Genomic DNA, 16,796 nt, shown 5'->3' on the forward strand with positions numbered 1-16,796 from the left:
CATCATTCCTTTCAATTTCAGATGGAAAATGGGAACAAAATACACAGAAGAGAACATTCTTGTGTTCTGTGCCATTGCTGGAGTGTGCCTTCTGATTATTGCAATTATTACACTCATTAGCATTTTTACATCTAGATGGCATTATACAATGTCAAATGAGCATGATTTAGAAAATTCAAGATATGACAACACCATCATCTGCAGTTTTGAGGGAGATAACTCTATGTGGACAACAGAAGGAACATTCAGAACAATAGAAGAACTCTGACTTTAATTTTGTAATTATGCAGAAACATACATTTATACTTATATCTGTTAAATATGAAATATTTTCCACTCTGTACATCTACATTATAAAAGCCTTTACTGAAACATTAGCTTACAAAAACTCTGCATTTTTTATCATATAGAAAATCTGATATTTACCATGTTTTAGGGTAATAAAATCCAAAAAAAAAAAAACATGCAAAAATAAGACAGTTGTTAAGTAATTATGCATACAATCTTTCATTTTTATAAAATAACATATTTCATGAAGCTTAAATTGTGGTATTTATGCAATTGTTGTACAATACTCACTACAGTGTACATAATTTTTTTTTAACATGCATGTATTCACTAATTCTTATCAATTTATTTGCAAATTGAAAGAAGAAAGAAAAGAAATAAATGTTTGATGAATATAAAATTGATTTACCCTCTTACTAATTACAACTTTTTACTTAATTTACATTAAGAATGCATCAAAAGTGTGAAGTTAGATTGAATTCAAGCATTATACATATTACATACAATTAATATATCATGTTTACATTGTATATAGCGATATTTTCAATGATATTTTTATTTGTTGCTATACTGATACTCATTGAAAAATAATGTTGTAAAATCAACAGTGGTGAAATTGATTAAAATAATGGAAAGGAGAGAAAACTAACATTTCATAAAGATATGAAATAAAGTTCTGTTCATAAAAACGAGAAAATATTTAAGAAGTAAATTGATGCTGTACAGACATGATACACAATGGAAAAAAGCTTCAATTTTTAATATATTCAATTTGTATAGACAACTCATTCTTGTAATTGAAGCATTTCTAACTTGTTTAAGCATGAGAATCAGCTTTAAATAACATAACTTACTGTCTGTAGTTAATTCTAAAATTAATTAAACCAAAAAAATATTAAAAAATATTCCAAACTGTATTGTTAGTTGTAATTGTAGCAACCACCACTGTTTCTCACTTAGAGTATTTAAAACTGAATATGTACACCAATCTTGCATGTAATCTATCAGAATCTTTCATAATGAATACAGAATAAGCTAATTAAACAATTATTCATAAAATTTTCATTGTACGAATAAAACCTGCTGTCAAATTGACACCTCAGTAGGAATCTAGAACACAGTAACTTCTGTTCCACAAAGGAAGTATGCAACTTGCTACAAATCTACCTCAGTTCTGGAGAACTTGGAGAAGCATAACAAAACTCGCATCTGCAATTCCACAACTTCTTTACAGCAGTGAATCATGATTCACTGCTTTTTTGTCCTTTTAAATGGGTTCTTCTTATGGTATGCATCCAGAGTGACACTCTTGTTTCTTCTCCAAGCCTTCATTGCTTTCTTCTTGTCGTGAGGATAAATCACCCGCGTTTCCGAGGTGTCTTGTAAAGTGGGACCACAAGCGTATGGCAGCATCGGCTTTTTGATAGTGGGATGAGCCACATGTAGAGTGCTAACCTCGATAATCTGGGGTACATTATGTTTCTTTCTTTCACTCTGAATGTGAGTTCGACATGAATTGACATCAATAAATAGCTGAACACAATATGGACAGACATGGAGAAAAGAAACATTGGGTTGTGGTTGAGTTTGGAAATGCTTACATGTATGTATATGTTTAATAAGTTTTGAGTCATTATTAAACTGTTCATTACAAAGGCATTGTAAATTTGTTGGTATATAGGTTGCATGTCGCCCAATAACTTTTCCTACACCATAAACATTTTCTCCGTGGTCCTTTTTTGCATGATTGGCACACTGGTACATTGTGGAAAAGTACTTAAAGCATATTGGACACATGATAGCTAAATCAGACACATTGCTTCTATTTTTTGCATGTAAATGCACTGCTGCTGGGTCTATAATAGATTTACAATGATATACTTCTTCCACTTGAGATCCCATTATTTCTGCAGCACTAGTGTGTAAAGTACTTCGAAAATGGTTCAGCATTAATCCTTTGTTACGTGCTATGAAGTCGCATAAATCACACTTAAAAAATCGCTTCTGATTTTTAACATCATAAGCATTTTGATCATGTATATTTTTGAATGAAGGCTTGTTTGAAGTCTCTGCAGGATGACTGCTGCTAGATTCAGATCTTGATGTCTGGTCTTCTTCCTCTGTAAACAACTGATCTATACCTGGATCCTCATCGTCACTGTCAATGTCTTGGCTCTGATCCACCTCAGTTTCTGGGCTGGTTAGGGGAATGAAATCTTTGGAATCTGACACAACTGTGCAGCTTTTCATTGGTGGGTTTCCATTCTCTCCATTCTCTTCACTGGCTAAGGGAATGTAATTTAGTCCTCTGGACTTAGGTAGGGATGTTGGAGTATCAGAAGTGGACCCAAAACCACTATCATTTCTTGGATCAGAAATATGGTATTTTGTATTGTAACCACTACCTGTTACTATAGAATCATTCAAGTCGACATCTGGATATGTATCAACTTCACCCTGTTGGTCCTGCTCTTCTGCCAGAATGGTTTCAATGCTTTGGTAATCTGGTGAAGGGTCTGGATAAACAGAATTAGATAAATTTCCAGAGGATGGTAAGAGACTTGGCAAGGCTTGATTTTCCCATCGGTCAAAAGGATTCCATGGTCTGGTAAACTGATAATGCTTGTTCATAATCCTTTCCAACCTTGGAGTTATTCTTGTCTGGAACAGTGCATTCAGTCTCCTCTGTGAATCATGTATTTGCCTTTCTTGATAGGGTCCCATGGAATAGGTCCTCTGATGTGGCCTATTGTAATGTGATCTATACATCTGAAAACAAAGTATAAACTTTATTCAGTTGGAAAATAATGCAGAAGTATAATCATGACCACAAATACAAAGAATACAAACTTTAAGACTTGTGGTTTTTGAAATCACTTAAATTCTGCTTTACATAGCTTTCAAGGGAATTGCATTAATATTTCTTTATCCCCTAGCTATTCTGCCATCCATGCTAAAATAGCCAGTGTTCATGATGAAAAATCAAATATAATTTGATGACACAAACATTGAGATTGATTGCTTGAACAATGGATATGGATGTATGATTAAGCTTTTGAGAATTAGCGTACACAACAATGGGGTGTCAAGTATGCTGGTCTTTATTTACTCAAGCCATATACACAGTGGACAAATAATGCTATAAATCCTTTCATGTCTGTGAAGTTCAAAGAGATGTGCAATAAATACACATCTTTGAGTATATATCATGAATAACTTTGAGTATACAACATGATTGAGAAAAGTTTTATTATATAGTTTGCATATTGGAAAAAAAAATACACATGTATTTTTAGCAACATAATTGAATGAATCAGTAGCTGTGTATCAGATGTCTAATGTTGTGATGGCAGAATACAGTGTACTTTCATATTTCTAACCTATATTTTCTTGACCCATAGGAGTCACTGTTCTGTGATTTGTAAATATTCTTAACATGTATACATTTTTTTCGTCACCAGAATATTCAGCCTCCTTTGAAATATATCTATTCAATGAATCATTATGAATGAAGACGATATACATGTACATAATTTAATTATTTTAACTAGCATTGATTAAAAATGCATATATATATATTAAATTGTGGACACTATTTTCAAATACAGTGAAACTTGTCTAATCTAGATGTTGTGAAATCCAAAGTCTTCCCTAATACGATGTAAACTTTAGTCCCTTTCAGTAAATTCAAATGTTTAAAATGTTGTGTAATCTGGAATATTGTTTAATCTGGCCAATTTTTTTGGAACCAGTGATGTTCAGATAAGACAAGTTTTACTGTATAAATACGATATATATATATATATATATATATATATATATATATATATATATATATATATATATATATATATATATAAAAGCACTAAAAACCAACAACACTGTATATCCTAAGTGTCGGATCTACTAAGTAGATACAAGGTCACGGATGGAAATTTATATAAAGCACTAAAAATGACCAACGACACGAACAATAATAATTGTCAAATTTTCGGGACAACCTGTCCCTTCCTCAGGACAAAGAAAAAAGTTAAGAAGTCATAAAAACAAAGGAAATAGAGAAGCAAAAACAACTAGCACTACTACTAAACTACCAAACACTAAATATTTACAATGTTACATGTTTAATTTGGAGTTTATAAACAGTTGTGAACAAAGAAATCCGGAGCGCTATGAATTGCGTCCGGTCTATCGGGTGTAGTCTGGTGAAGTGTGATTTATATAATTGAACGAATTAATTATCGCTAATTAATTACGGCCAACAGTAAATCGTACATTGTCTTATTCTCTCAAAATAGCGTAACTCTACATGATAAAAAGAAATTAAAGAAAGATAATATTGAAGGACAATTTTGAAATATGAATTTGGATATATTATAAATTTGGAAATCGGAAAAAAGAAATAAACAAAAATGTGAGCTGTAAATATTTGGGTAGGTTGTTCCAGGATTACTAATACGAATTAACGGTAAAGTTTACACTATATAGAGAGAATGAACTTGTTTGTTACAATCCGGGATTGGGTCTAGTTCACGTTCATCCTGGTGAAGTCATTAAGTTTGTTAATACCATTAGGGCGGAATGACTTCAGCCTGTGCATCCAGAACTTTTCTTTGCCTTTTCTCTGCGCGTCTGTCCATCTTGGATCATGGTCAATAACCACTACTGTCATGTCCTCCCATTTGTGACCTTCAAGGTTGAAATGTTCCCCAACGGGTTCATTGAGTTTTTTGGTCCTAATGGTAGAACGGTGATTATTGACCCTCCTGCGGAGATCTCCTGTTTCACCAACATACTGTTTGGAGCAAACTTTGCAACTGATGAGATAAATGCAGTTGTCTGTTTGACAGGACAAATTCCCTAGTATTAGTAATCCTGGAACAACCTACCCAAATATTTACAGCTCACATTTTTGTTTATTTCTTTTTTCCAATTTCCAAATTTATAATATATCCAAATTCATATTTCAAAATTGTCCTTCAATATTATCTTTCTTTAATTTCTTTTTATCATGTAGAGTTACGCTATTTTGAGAGAATAAGACAATGTACGATTTACTGTTGGCCGTAATTAATTAGCGATAATTAATTCGTTCAATTATGTAAATCACACTTCACCAGACTACACCCGATAGACCGGACGCAATTCATAGCGCTCCGGATTTCTTTGTTCACAACTGTTTATAAACTCCAAATTAAACATGTAACATTGTAAATATTTAGTGTTTGGTAGTTTAGTAGTGGTGCTAGTTGTTTTTGCTTCTCTATTTCCTTTGTTTTTATGACTTCTTAACTTTTTTCTTTTGTCCCGAGGAAGGGACAGGCTGTCCTGAAAATTTGACAATTATTATTGTTCGTGTCGTTGGTCATTTTTAGTGCTTTATATATATATATATATATATATATATATATATAAATATATGTTAAAATCTGTATCACATCCCATATCAACCCCCGAACAATATCAGCCCTCTGGTATTTGGCCAGATATAGGAGTCTCAGGTTGATATGAGGTGTGATACAGATTTTGCCATATATAATTCTCTATTTATAAGGTATTTTGATATATTTCTGAATAGATTGTGTCGAGAGAACCCAGGCTTTAAAAGAGCCATATCAGCTCACACTGTAACTGCCTTGGGATATTTTGTGTTGTAACATCACAATACATTTTCCCATCTTCATTCTTAATGACAAATCTGCATATACATAATTTATGTTGTCACAAATATCCATTAATTATACTTAGTATCAGTAACAAATATTATAAGAATATTATGATGAAAAATCCAGAGAAATTCCAATTACAGTGGAGCTTCGTTAATTCAAATGCCCATAATTTAGATACTTCACCTTCCAGATGAACTTTTTGAGGAAAAGAATTAAACTTAATTCTACCTATTATAAAAGATCTGTTTCAGTAATCTGGACGCTTCATTAATCCAGACTATTTGCTTGGGAACACAAGCATCCAGATAAACTAAGCTCCACTGTACTGGCATTAAAATATGAATTAAAAATTTATTGACTGACTATTAGGAAATACAGCCCCCTCTCTTTGATCTGCGTGCGGATGATTTTTATGAGGATTTACAATATTTCCAGCTTCATTATTTTATTCATTTTTTTTTGCACTGTAAATTTATATCCCATTATAACCCAAAGGGGCTATAATATCTCATTCTGGCAAGTGGTCCCAACCTGGTGAGTAATAAATGCAATATTGCAACGTATGTGTCTGCTTACATATCTCTTCGGACTGGTTTTGTTGAGCTTGAATGATAAGCATTCTTTCTGCATAAAAATGTTACTAAGTTACTTGAAATTTTTCAATAAGCCTTAACAAATAAATATATATATCGAAAAGATACCTTTAGTCTTCTCTGTTGGTTCTATTGACTATTTTAGTGTTTTACTGTTCTGCCCGACTTCGACTACTTTCTTCTTGACGAGTCTGAATGTCGATTCCGATCAAAAGGAAAAAAACTGATTAAATTATCAATCAAATAAGGGTATAAATTTGCTTATTAGGTGTATTATTTTAAAATTAAAAAAATATATAGTCATATATTATTCTATCATCTTTTTAAATGAAAGTATCTATCTAAAAATTGGGAACAAATTAACTAATCGGGATCAAAAGACTGTGATTAAAAGCGGGAAGTAACTCGATATGAATTTTTTTTTTTTACCATGTGGAATGACAGATACAACACAAAAGACATGACCCGTTGATGTTTCCAGAGGCAAAATGGATCCACAAGTCTCTGCTCTAGCTGCTGAGCTTTCAAATGCAATAGAGACTATTTTAAATCCGTCAAGTTCGCAAAATGACAGACAAAACGCCCACAAGGTTGGACCATGTTATGTCTCTGGTTGGATCTATTTGAACAGTCATTATTGTACTTTCATTCTTTCATTATCAGGTCCAGTCCAAAGACTATTTCTACTTAGCTATTAATAGCTAGTATTTAATCCTACTAAAAGAAGCTTCTTCTACCTACTTTTACCTGTCTTTAAAAATAGAAATGTATATAATAATTCAGATGCATCTTTAGAGTAGGATTAAATACCTAGGTAGCCATAACTAGCTTCGTAGGTAGAAATAGTCTTTAGACTGGATCTGATTATGAGCCATATATTATGTGTTTATAATTTGTAATTCCATACATTTGAAAAAAAAATTCTCAAGTAATGTGTAAGTTTTAATGTATTATGAAGCATACATGTATATACATAATCATATAATATTTCTGACCATTATGTGTCGATGCATGTAAATTCATTTTTAAAATTTTGCACTGCACCTTGTTTGTGATCCATTGGCATTGGTTTTTGGTGAAAAAGAATAATGATAGCAGAAACAGACTTACATAAAAAACATTTATTTATGTCCTTAATGATAATTTTTTTTTAGATCTGTGAAGAATTTAAGGAGTCATCTCCCTTCTGTGTCCCTGTAGGTCTTGTGTTAGCTGAGAAGTCCTACAAACCAGTAATACGCCATTTTGGTTTACAGCTGCTTGAACATGCCATCAAGTAAGAGAATTTAAGAAAAGATAACTCTGCTATGCTGCATTCAATATCATAGCAGCTAACCTAGCTGATAGGCTAGAATAGATATCTAAGTCATTAGAATGCACTGAATGAATTAAAACTTTGTTATGACTAGGCTAGCATAGCATTCAAGACTGCAGCTTTATTTAGAGCTGCGTAGGGACTAGCTACTCTGATCTTTTTTAGTTAAGGAAGTGCTCTCATAAATCAAGCAAGTAGATTGCCAATCATGAACAAATGTGTTTTTTTCAATTTAAAAAAAGAAAGCCTTTGCATTTTTCATGTGAAGGCAGAGAGAGAGAGAGAGAGAGAGAGAGAGAACAGAATGAAATTACAATTGAAGAAAAGTTAAAGGAGAGCACATACAAGATATAGAGGTAAAGACTACAGTGCCATTTTTTTTTTTCTTAATGAATATTTTGTGTTCCAGATTCAGGTGGATTGATATGAAAACTGAAGAAAAAGAGTATCTGAAGACAAATGCATTACAGTTTATGGCAAATGTAAGTAAAAAAAAAGTATTTCAAAAGTATAAAAATTCACATAATGTATACATTTTGGTTTGATTTTAATTGCTTGATTACAGAGGTGATTACTGTGCTGAAAATTCCATATTTGTCCCAGATTTTTTGTCAAAGTATGGATTACACATTTTTTGTCAAAATAAGGATTAGAGATTTACCATTGGAAATTTCCGTCTATGCTGAAAATTTGATTCTTTGTGATTTAAACTCTTTACAATAATAACCCAAACTTCACAAATACTGATGGTCAGTCTCTAGTATAGAGTTGGATGTTGAAAGAGGGTAAATTTCAACTTCATTGTCGATTTTAAAAAAAGGGACAGAAGATAACATTACAATCAATTCTCATTTATATACAGGTGACTCTTAATACTTTGAAGTCTGCGGGACCTTGGAAAAACTTTGTGAGATCAAGAGTTTTGAAATTTTCTGATTACTTGATTGTTTTTTAAAATTAATTTTATCAGAAGAAATTTATAAGTTAAATTTTAACAGCAATCTTCCTTTGCATTTTTTTTATGTAAATATACAGTTTTGAATACATTAGATAAATTAAAATAAATGTTTATTGTCATTCTATTCATTTATTCTTTGTTAAGAAGACATTAACTCCAAGAAAACAGTGAAAATGTCTAACTGTTTGTTGATATTCAAGATTCATATTTTTTACAAAAAATAACACCGCTAAATATTTTTTCATAAATATTTTAAAAAGATGTGGTGTCAATATATGTGTATAATAATCATTATAAACAGAGGTATATATGATTTTTGAGTTTGTTGTATTTGCATATAACTGATAATAAGCTGATCACCACATCCATAGTCAATCACAACACACAGCAAAATTAGTCTGTGATTTCATAATTTATTTTTAACACTTGTTGCATCTCCAAATTATCTCCCTTTAGTTGGAATTAATTATTTTAAGTCCAGGTGATAATTTATTAGTTGAAAAGTATTGTGACATTGTGGTTCTCATGCAGTCTAATCAGGTCAAGCTTTGTTACATACACATTTATACATGTAATCCATTCGAGGTATTGAGGGTAAAATACAATAGAATATGCACTATTGAATGGTAGTTTGACTTCAAGAGATCAAGGGCATTGAGAGATTGAAAGTTTGAAAAATGAAGAGTAAAGTTGATTATTTGTATAAGAGAAAAAATTGGACTGGAGACTCACTTCGAGAGATCAAAGCTCAAGGCTTCAAGAATCATCTGTATAGAAATTCTCAAAGTTTAACATAGCAAAATGTATCCATGTATTGCCACTATGAGATTATAGAAGAAAGCTCAAGTTACTGTGATCTTAATTCCAATTTTTAGTGTCAGACTTTATATTTATTTCTCAATATTACCTTGTCAAAAATGTATTGTAGCAAAGTATTTTGTATACTAAATAAATATCTACCTATCTACTGACAAAAACCTCTGACATTACTGAATGGTTCAGAAGGGGCTTAACACCTCTGTAATATCCCAAATTTGTGTTGCCTGTGCCTGTAGGGTACATGTATTGTAAAAGCTTAATGGGCTAGTAAATGAAACATACAGTGAAAGCAATATTCCCAAATTATTTGCTTTATTAATTGGAGTATATGGGAGATCAATTTTCATTTCAGGGCACTCTTGGGATTCTTGAGGAGGAATTCCACATAAAAGATGCTGTGGCTCGAATCACTGTAGAACTTGCCAAGAGGGAATGGCCCCAGCTTTGGCCCTCATTACAGGAGGATCTCTACAAATTGTGCCAAATGGGGGTAAGGGACATTTGATGAATTTAATTACAGTTTTTAGCTCACCTGAGCCGAAGGCTCAATTGAGCTTTTCTGATCACATTTTGTCTGTAGTCCGTCTGTCTGTCCGTCTGTAAACTTTTCACATTTTCGACTTCTTCTCAAGAACCACTGGGCCAATTTCAACCAAACTTGCCACAAAGTATCCTTGGGTAAAGGGGATTCAAGTTTGTTCAAATGAAGGGCCACGCCTTCTTCCAAGGGGAGATAATTAAGAATTCGTGAAAAATTAATGGCATCATTAAAAAATCTTCTTCTCAAGAACCACTGTGCTTGAAAACATGAAACTTATGTGGAAGCATCCTCAGGTAGTGTAGATTCAAGTTTGTTCAAATCATGACCCCCGGGGGTAGGGTGGGGCCGCAATGGGCGATCAAAGTTTTACATAGGAAATATACAGGAAAAATCTTTAAAAATCTTCTTCTCAAGAACAGCAAAACCATAATTGGACATATTTATATGGTAGCATCCTCAGATAGTGTAGATTCAAGTTTCTTCAAATCATGACCCCCGGGGGTCGGGTGGGGCCACAATGGGCGATCAAAGTTTTATATAGGAATATATAGGAAAAATCTTCAAAAATCTTCTTCTCAAGAACAGCAAAGCCATGATTGGTCATATTTACTTGGAAGCATCCTCAGATAGTGTAGATTCAAGTTTGTTCAAATCAAGACCCCCCGGGGTAGGGTGGGGCCACAATGGGCGATCAAAGTTTTACATAGGAATATATAGGAAAAATCTTTAAAAATCTTCTTCTCAAGAACAGCAAAGCCATAATTGGTCATATTTACTTGGAAGCATCCTCAGGTAGTGTAGATTCAAGTTTGTTCAACTCATGACCCCCGGGGGTCGGGTGGGACCACAATGGGCGATCAAAGTTTTACATAGGAATATATATAGGAAAAATCTTTAAAAATCTTCTTCTCAAGAACAGCAAAGCCATGATTGGTCATATTTATATGGTAGCATCCTCAGATAGTGTACATTCAAATTTGTTCAAATTATGACCCGCGGGGGTCGGGTGGGGCCACAATGGGCGATCAAAATTTTATATAGGAACACATAGTAAAAATTCTAAAAAAAAAACAATTTGTTAAGAATAGCAAAGCCATGATTGGTCATATTTATATGGTAGCATCCTCAGATAGTGTACATACAAATTTGTTCGAATCATGACCCCCGGGGGTCGGGTGGGGCCACAATGGGCAATCAAAGTTTTACATTGGAACACATAGTAAAAATCTTTAAAAAAAACAATTTGTTAAGAATAGCAAAGCCATGATTGGTCATATTTATATGGAAGCATTCTTAGATAGTGTACATTCAAGTTTGTTCAAACATGACCCCTGGGGGTCGGGTGGGGCCACAATGGGTGATCAAAGTTTTACATAGGAATACATAGGTTAAATCTTTAAAAATCTTCTACTCAAGAACAGCAAAGCCATGATTGGTCATATTTAAACGGAAGCATCCTCAGATAATGTAGATTCAAATTTGTTCAATTCATGACACCCCCCCCCCCCCCAACCACTTTTATATTTAAACTTTTCAACCTTTCAAGATTGAAGTGATTTCTGCTTTTTCCTAGTCATAGTGCTCAGGTGAGCGATGTGACCCCTGGGCCTCTTGTTAATACTGTTATTTCATAGTAGTTATTTTCTTAAGATTTTTTTTCAGTACCGGTAGTTGGATACTGAGAGCAAGTGTGAATTCTATTTACACACACAACTTATTTTAAGAAGAATGCAATGTGTCATTGAGTTAGAAACAATAAAGAAAATCACCATTTGCATTTTCATCAAGTGATATTTGTATCATGTTCCTTTTATAGGAGACCCAGACAGAGCTGGTTCTGAAGGTGTATCTTCGTTTGGTGGAGGACGCTGTCCTGTTACAGACCATCCCTCAACAGAGAAGGAGGGAAATCATGCTGGGGCTGACAGCCAACATGAAAGACTTGTTTGAGATGTTTGTCCAATTCCTGAGAGTTCATACTGACCTCGCTGAAAAATGTGTTAGTACATACAGTCAAACATGTGTAATAAGAGACCATCTGATGGAGAAAGGAAAAAAAGGTTGCATATGACAGGTGGTCTCTTAATACAGGTGGTTTATTTACTGTAGTGGTCAAATTTAAATTCAGCAAATAGTATACAATGATGGAAATGTGTACATTTACTTTGAATTTATTTTTTTATTTCATATTCTGTACATACTCCACTTAAATAATTGTTCAGCTGTAAATTGGTAGTACATGTTTATTCTTGGGTACATTTGGCTTAAGGAAAATGGGTCCTTTATCTTTGCAGGTCAGTTGTATTTTAGGAAGTAATGGGCATCAATAATATTGAGATTTACTTAACAAATTTGCTTTAAAGATTTTTCAGATCAGAAAATTGTTCGTTGTGAATCAGAAATGTGTAATTTTGTATGATCCACATTGAATTTAGGGGGGAAAAAACTACCATGATTTTCGTCAAGTGCTTGGTGACAATTAAAAATTACTCTATGAAAAAATTATTTAATCTATATAGAGCATTTGCCTTCTGTAAAGAAAGTCATGAGTTTGACTCCTCTCAGATCAGATCTGAGAATTCTAACACAATTTGTGATACTTGTAGTTCCTTTGTTTTAAAAGCATTACAAAGTGAAATTCACTGATCTTGTGGATAAGACTTTAACAACAGTTGCACCATGTCTCAGTAGTTGTTGACATGAAATGAATTTAGTACTGTGTTGATTGGAATATTGATATTTGTACTCTGGGTCAAAACTTTTGGGGCCATGGGTCAAAAGGCAAAAGCCTCTGTGGCTATTTAAAGTCTTTTTTTATTTTCACATGACTACTTCAGAATGAGTTAATTTAGCTAGAATATTAAACCTAGTATATTGAGCCATATGACGAATTGTTAAATCAGTTTCAGACAAAAACTGTATCTCGTATTAATCATTTTTGAAACATAAATACTTATAAACAATCAGCAGAAGTTTGCATATATTAAAGTCTATCAAATTAAAGAACAACTACAGAAGACATATACTATATTCTAGTCTGACCCCCAGGAGAGTAAGGCCCACCTAAGGGTCAGTGAGGCAGTGTTGTACACTCTAGCTGGCTATCTAGACTGGGTCAGTATGAGCCTCATCTTCACCAACAACAGTGTGCTGTTACAGATGTTGTGTTTGCTGCTCGGCAACAGTAGTCTGCAACTCCTAGCAGCAGAGTGTCTGCTCACCATTGTAGGGAGAAAGGTATAAACTTCTCATTTTCTCTGTAATGAAAAAGCTTAGAGTAACTTTCTCTTAAATGTTTTGTTAGGACTTTCAATTATAATAAGCAGGCCATTGATTCTTTTTCTTTATCATTCCTTTCCTTATTACCAGTATAAATTCTAATTTCACAATTTTTATTTAACATGCTGTTATGTATTAAGATACATAACAGCGTGTTAAATAAACATTGATAATTATATGTATTAATATTAGGGATGGCAATTTGCAACCGGTTAACCGATTACTCGGTCGGAACGATGGTAATCGGTTAGAAAATCTGTAATCGGTTAGTCGGAAAAAAATAAAATATATGTAAATTTGAACGCAATTTTCTTACATTTCATTTTTAAAAGGAAAACTTCTACATAAAAGTTGACAATTTAGCGTTTTCACATATCAATTTAAGCTGACTTGGAGGTAATTATTGTTCTCCTGATTGAGGTCGCAGGGTAATTGGTCAGTTTGTGAATTGTTAATTACTGTACAAACAACATGTCGTTACCCCATCTGTCCTGTTATTCTTTAATGATGTCAAATAAATCACCGTTGAGCACTGCCAATTATTATGTCTATCTTTTGCAGTTATCTATCAAATTATATTATTAGACAAACATTGTAAATTAAGTAAAAGTTCAGACTTAGTTTTGATTATGGTGACAATACAGAATGGGTAACATCTGCTCTGAAAAATTATCAATGTCTGATTTCTCAGGCATGTTTCATAGTTTTCATAATTTTTTTTCTTATCTATTGAAATTGAAATAAAATATATGTACATGTAGTTTCCTGATCAAAATAAACAGATTGTTTCTAAAATCTTACTATGAGTAGAGCTACATGAAAAAAGAAAGGTCAAGAAAATGTGTATTTTGATACGAATAACCGGTTAATCGGTCGGAACGTCTTACGGTTAACCGATTAGCAATTCTGTAATCGATTGCCATCCCTAATTAATATACTTTCCAATTTTATTTCAAAGGCTGTAGATGTATAATTTTTATCACTTTTTACAGGGAAAGGTTGAGGAAAGGAAGCCATTATTAGTACTGTTCAGTGATGAAGCAATGAAAATAATTCTCAGCACTGCAGCGTAAGTTGCAAAATTAATTTTAAAAAAATATATTTTTGTCTGACTCCCTTTTGTTTGGTATATTCCTCAGGCACATATAAGTGTAATTGTCAATTTGTTTGCATGATTAAAGATATTACCAGAAAATTCTAAATTACATGATGAGGATGGAGTAGAATAAAATGAAAACACGGGGGAGTACCTGTCAAGAAGGCTAGTGATTTCTGTAATGGTTTGTCAGGAGATAAAATGTTAAACAATGTCTTATACATTTTCCAATATGAAATTTTTCATGTCCAGGAATAGAACAGCTGGCTGTACCATTGTATAATGTAGCTTTAAATAGTAATACATGTACATTTGAATGCATATGCTGTGACATAATTTTGGTATACATGAATGTAGATTTTGAATAATGTAAATAAGTACAGTCAAACCTCGTTATCTTGAACTCGATGGGACCAAGCAAAAACTTTGAGATATCCGAGGATTCGAGATCTCGAGTGTAAAATACTTAAAGAATGAGTGGTTGGGAATTCCAAATCACTTCGACACATCCATGGTATTCCAGAGATGCTGAAGTTCAACTGTACTCAGAATACATAGAACAGATAACTCTCACATCTGCAGTACATCTTTTGATTGATTTATAATGCTGTTTGACATACTTGTACAATCATGTATAATGTTTTGTTGTAAAAAAATCCTATTATGGAGACAAAATAAAGTTTAAAATATTGATTCCTAAGAAAATTTGTCTTGAACTTGAATCATCTGGATTAATTGAAGCTCTAATTTACTTGGTGTTAAAAGCAATGAAAGTGAGATTAAACATGTACTAACATGAATGTGTTTTAATATTGATAATGTTAACTTGTAGGGCAGCAGAGAAGAGTTCTGCTCATGATGAGTACTACTATCTGTTCTTGAAGAAGCTGTGTTTGGTTCTTATTGATCTGGGAAAACAAGTCTGTGCATTGTGGGTAGGTTGAATCTCATATTGAGAGAAAATGCTATGTACTGTATATCACCTTTTATTTATGAGAACTTTATTTTAGCATAATTACATGAGATGGTCTTCTCGTGAAAATTTCATTCTCGCATATACATGTATGTTAATTACCCTAGTACAAATTATATATGGTACGACAGTAACCAAAATTTGTGAATACTTTGACTTGCTTATAAATACAAAATACATATCTTGTGAAAATAAGGTGTCACAAATATTTCATGATCTACAGTAGAAGTTCATTCTAGTGCTGCAGCTGATGGATTTAGATCTTATATGTAGGTCTGAGAAACTTGGGTTTAATAAAAAAAAAAAATGGTGCAGTTTATGGTGCAAAGAAAATTACTGTATGTTCCTTAAACATTTTTGAACTACTTCAATAAAAAATATTGATATCTATTCCTTGTCTAAAACTAAAATGATCAAAAATATCTTCTTTTATTTATGGCAGTTTGAGGATAATTTTATTGAAGTAGTACCAAAACATGTTAGAAACACATTTTTTTGTTGAATTCCTTTTTATAAGGAGATGTACACTGTATGATGGGGGCATAAGAACAAGACTTTTATTAAATGTTTCCATTCCCCTTGCAGGGTGTTGTGCCAGACTGTGAACAACCCCCTAATTTTGCCATGTACCTGGAAGCCTTGATGGCCTTCACTCAGCACCCAAGTCAGGTAAGAATGAACCCAAGGAAAGAGATTTTTAAGTCATTGAGTACATATCAAAAGTGACATACACAGAACAGTTTTTTTTTTCAGGACAAAATTTTAACTAATAAATTAATTTTTTAAAACCAATGAACATAATATTTAGAATTTTTTTTAGTCTAAATCTGTAGCAAATTATTGAAGCTAGCTAGATTCTCATCTTGTAATTTATTACAAAAAAGAATAACAAATGAACATTGATATCAGTTTTGTATTTTTTTTTTCCAGATACTAAGTAGTTATACACAGTCAGTATGGTTATCTTTTATGAAGCATGAGTTCATCAGTAAAGATGCTGTACTGCTCTCATTTATACCCAAGTTATTCGAAACATCATCCAAAATGCTACTAAAGGTAAATTGTAATTTATGTGTGTATGAATCCAAAACAAAAAAAATTAAATAATAAAATAAATAATAAATAAATAAATGAAAATACAGTGTATGTGCATGTATCTTAATGAATCTCTATGTACATGTACTTGTATATACTGTATGTACATGTATATGTACATACATTGTATATCATAAAATATTAACCTAACAGGTCATTAATTGAATGAC

At 32.6% G+C, this 16,796-nt stretch overlaps 3 protein-coding genes across 3 annotated transcripts in view; 1 reads left to right on the forward strand and 2 right to left on the reverse strand.

The window, feature by feature from the left end:
- The window catches only part of LOC133182373 (B9 domain-containing protein 2-like), a 613,772-nt gene that overhangs the window by 354,677 nt on the left and 242,299 nt on the right, over window positions 1-16,796 (reverse strand). The window lies entirely within an intron of this gene.
- On the reverse strand, window positions 893-6,722 carry LOC133183703 (uncharacterized). The gene is made up of 2 exons (XM_061318626.1): window positions 6,659-6,722; window positions 893-3,057 (listed from the first exon to the last, which is right to left on the reverse strand). The coding sequence occupies exon 2, from the start codon at window positions 3,055-3,057 to the stop codon at window positions 1,537-1,539; it is 1,521 nt and encodes a 506-aa protein (XP_061174610.1). The 5' UTR covers window positions 6,659-6,722; the 3' UTR covers window positions 893-1,536.
- LOC133182363 (exportin-5-like) overlaps window positions 6,993-16,796 on the forward strand; it is a 30,954-nt gene continuing 21,150 nt past the window's right edge. The window contains exons 1-10 of the mRNA XM_061317178.1: window positions 6,993-7,140; window positions 7,705-7,826; window positions 8,275-8,347; window positions 9,995-10,132; window positions 12,000-12,182; window positions 13,220-13,420; window positions 14,455-14,531; window positions 15,391-15,493; window positions 16,117-16,200; window positions 16,462-16,587. Of these exons, the coding sequence (XP_061173162.1) occupies window positions 7,039-7,140; window positions 7,705-7,826; window positions 8,275-8,347; window positions 9,995-10,132; window positions 12,000-12,182; window positions 13,220-13,420; window positions 14,455-14,531; window positions 15,391-15,493; window positions 16,117-16,200; window positions 16,462-16,587 (1,209 nt within the window). The 5' untranslated portion in view covers window positions 6,993-7,038. The remainder of the gene's footprint in view (window positions 7,141-7,704; window positions 7,827-8,274; window positions 8,348-9,994; window positions 10,133-11,999; window positions 12,183-13,219; window positions 13,421-14,454; window positions 14,532-15,390; window positions 15,494-16,116; window positions 16,201-16,461; window positions 16,588-16,796) is intronic.

This window comes from Saccostrea echinata, unplaced genomic scaffold (assembly GCF_033153115.1).
Source record: "Saccostrea echinata isolate AGI-Se365-2 ecotype Australia unplaced genomic scaffold, CSIRO_AGI_Sech_v1 ptg000009l, whole genome shotgun sequence".
NCBI classification, from domain to species: Eukaryota; Metazoa; Mollusca; class Bivalvia; order Ostreida; family Ostreidae; genus Saccostrea; species Saccostrea echinata.

Bases quoted from the DNA above. Each gene is read 5' to 3' on its own strand.
- LOC133183703 (XM_061318626.1), bottom strand. From the start codon at position 3,057: ATGTATAGATCACATTACAATAGGCCACATCAGAGGACCTATTCCATG.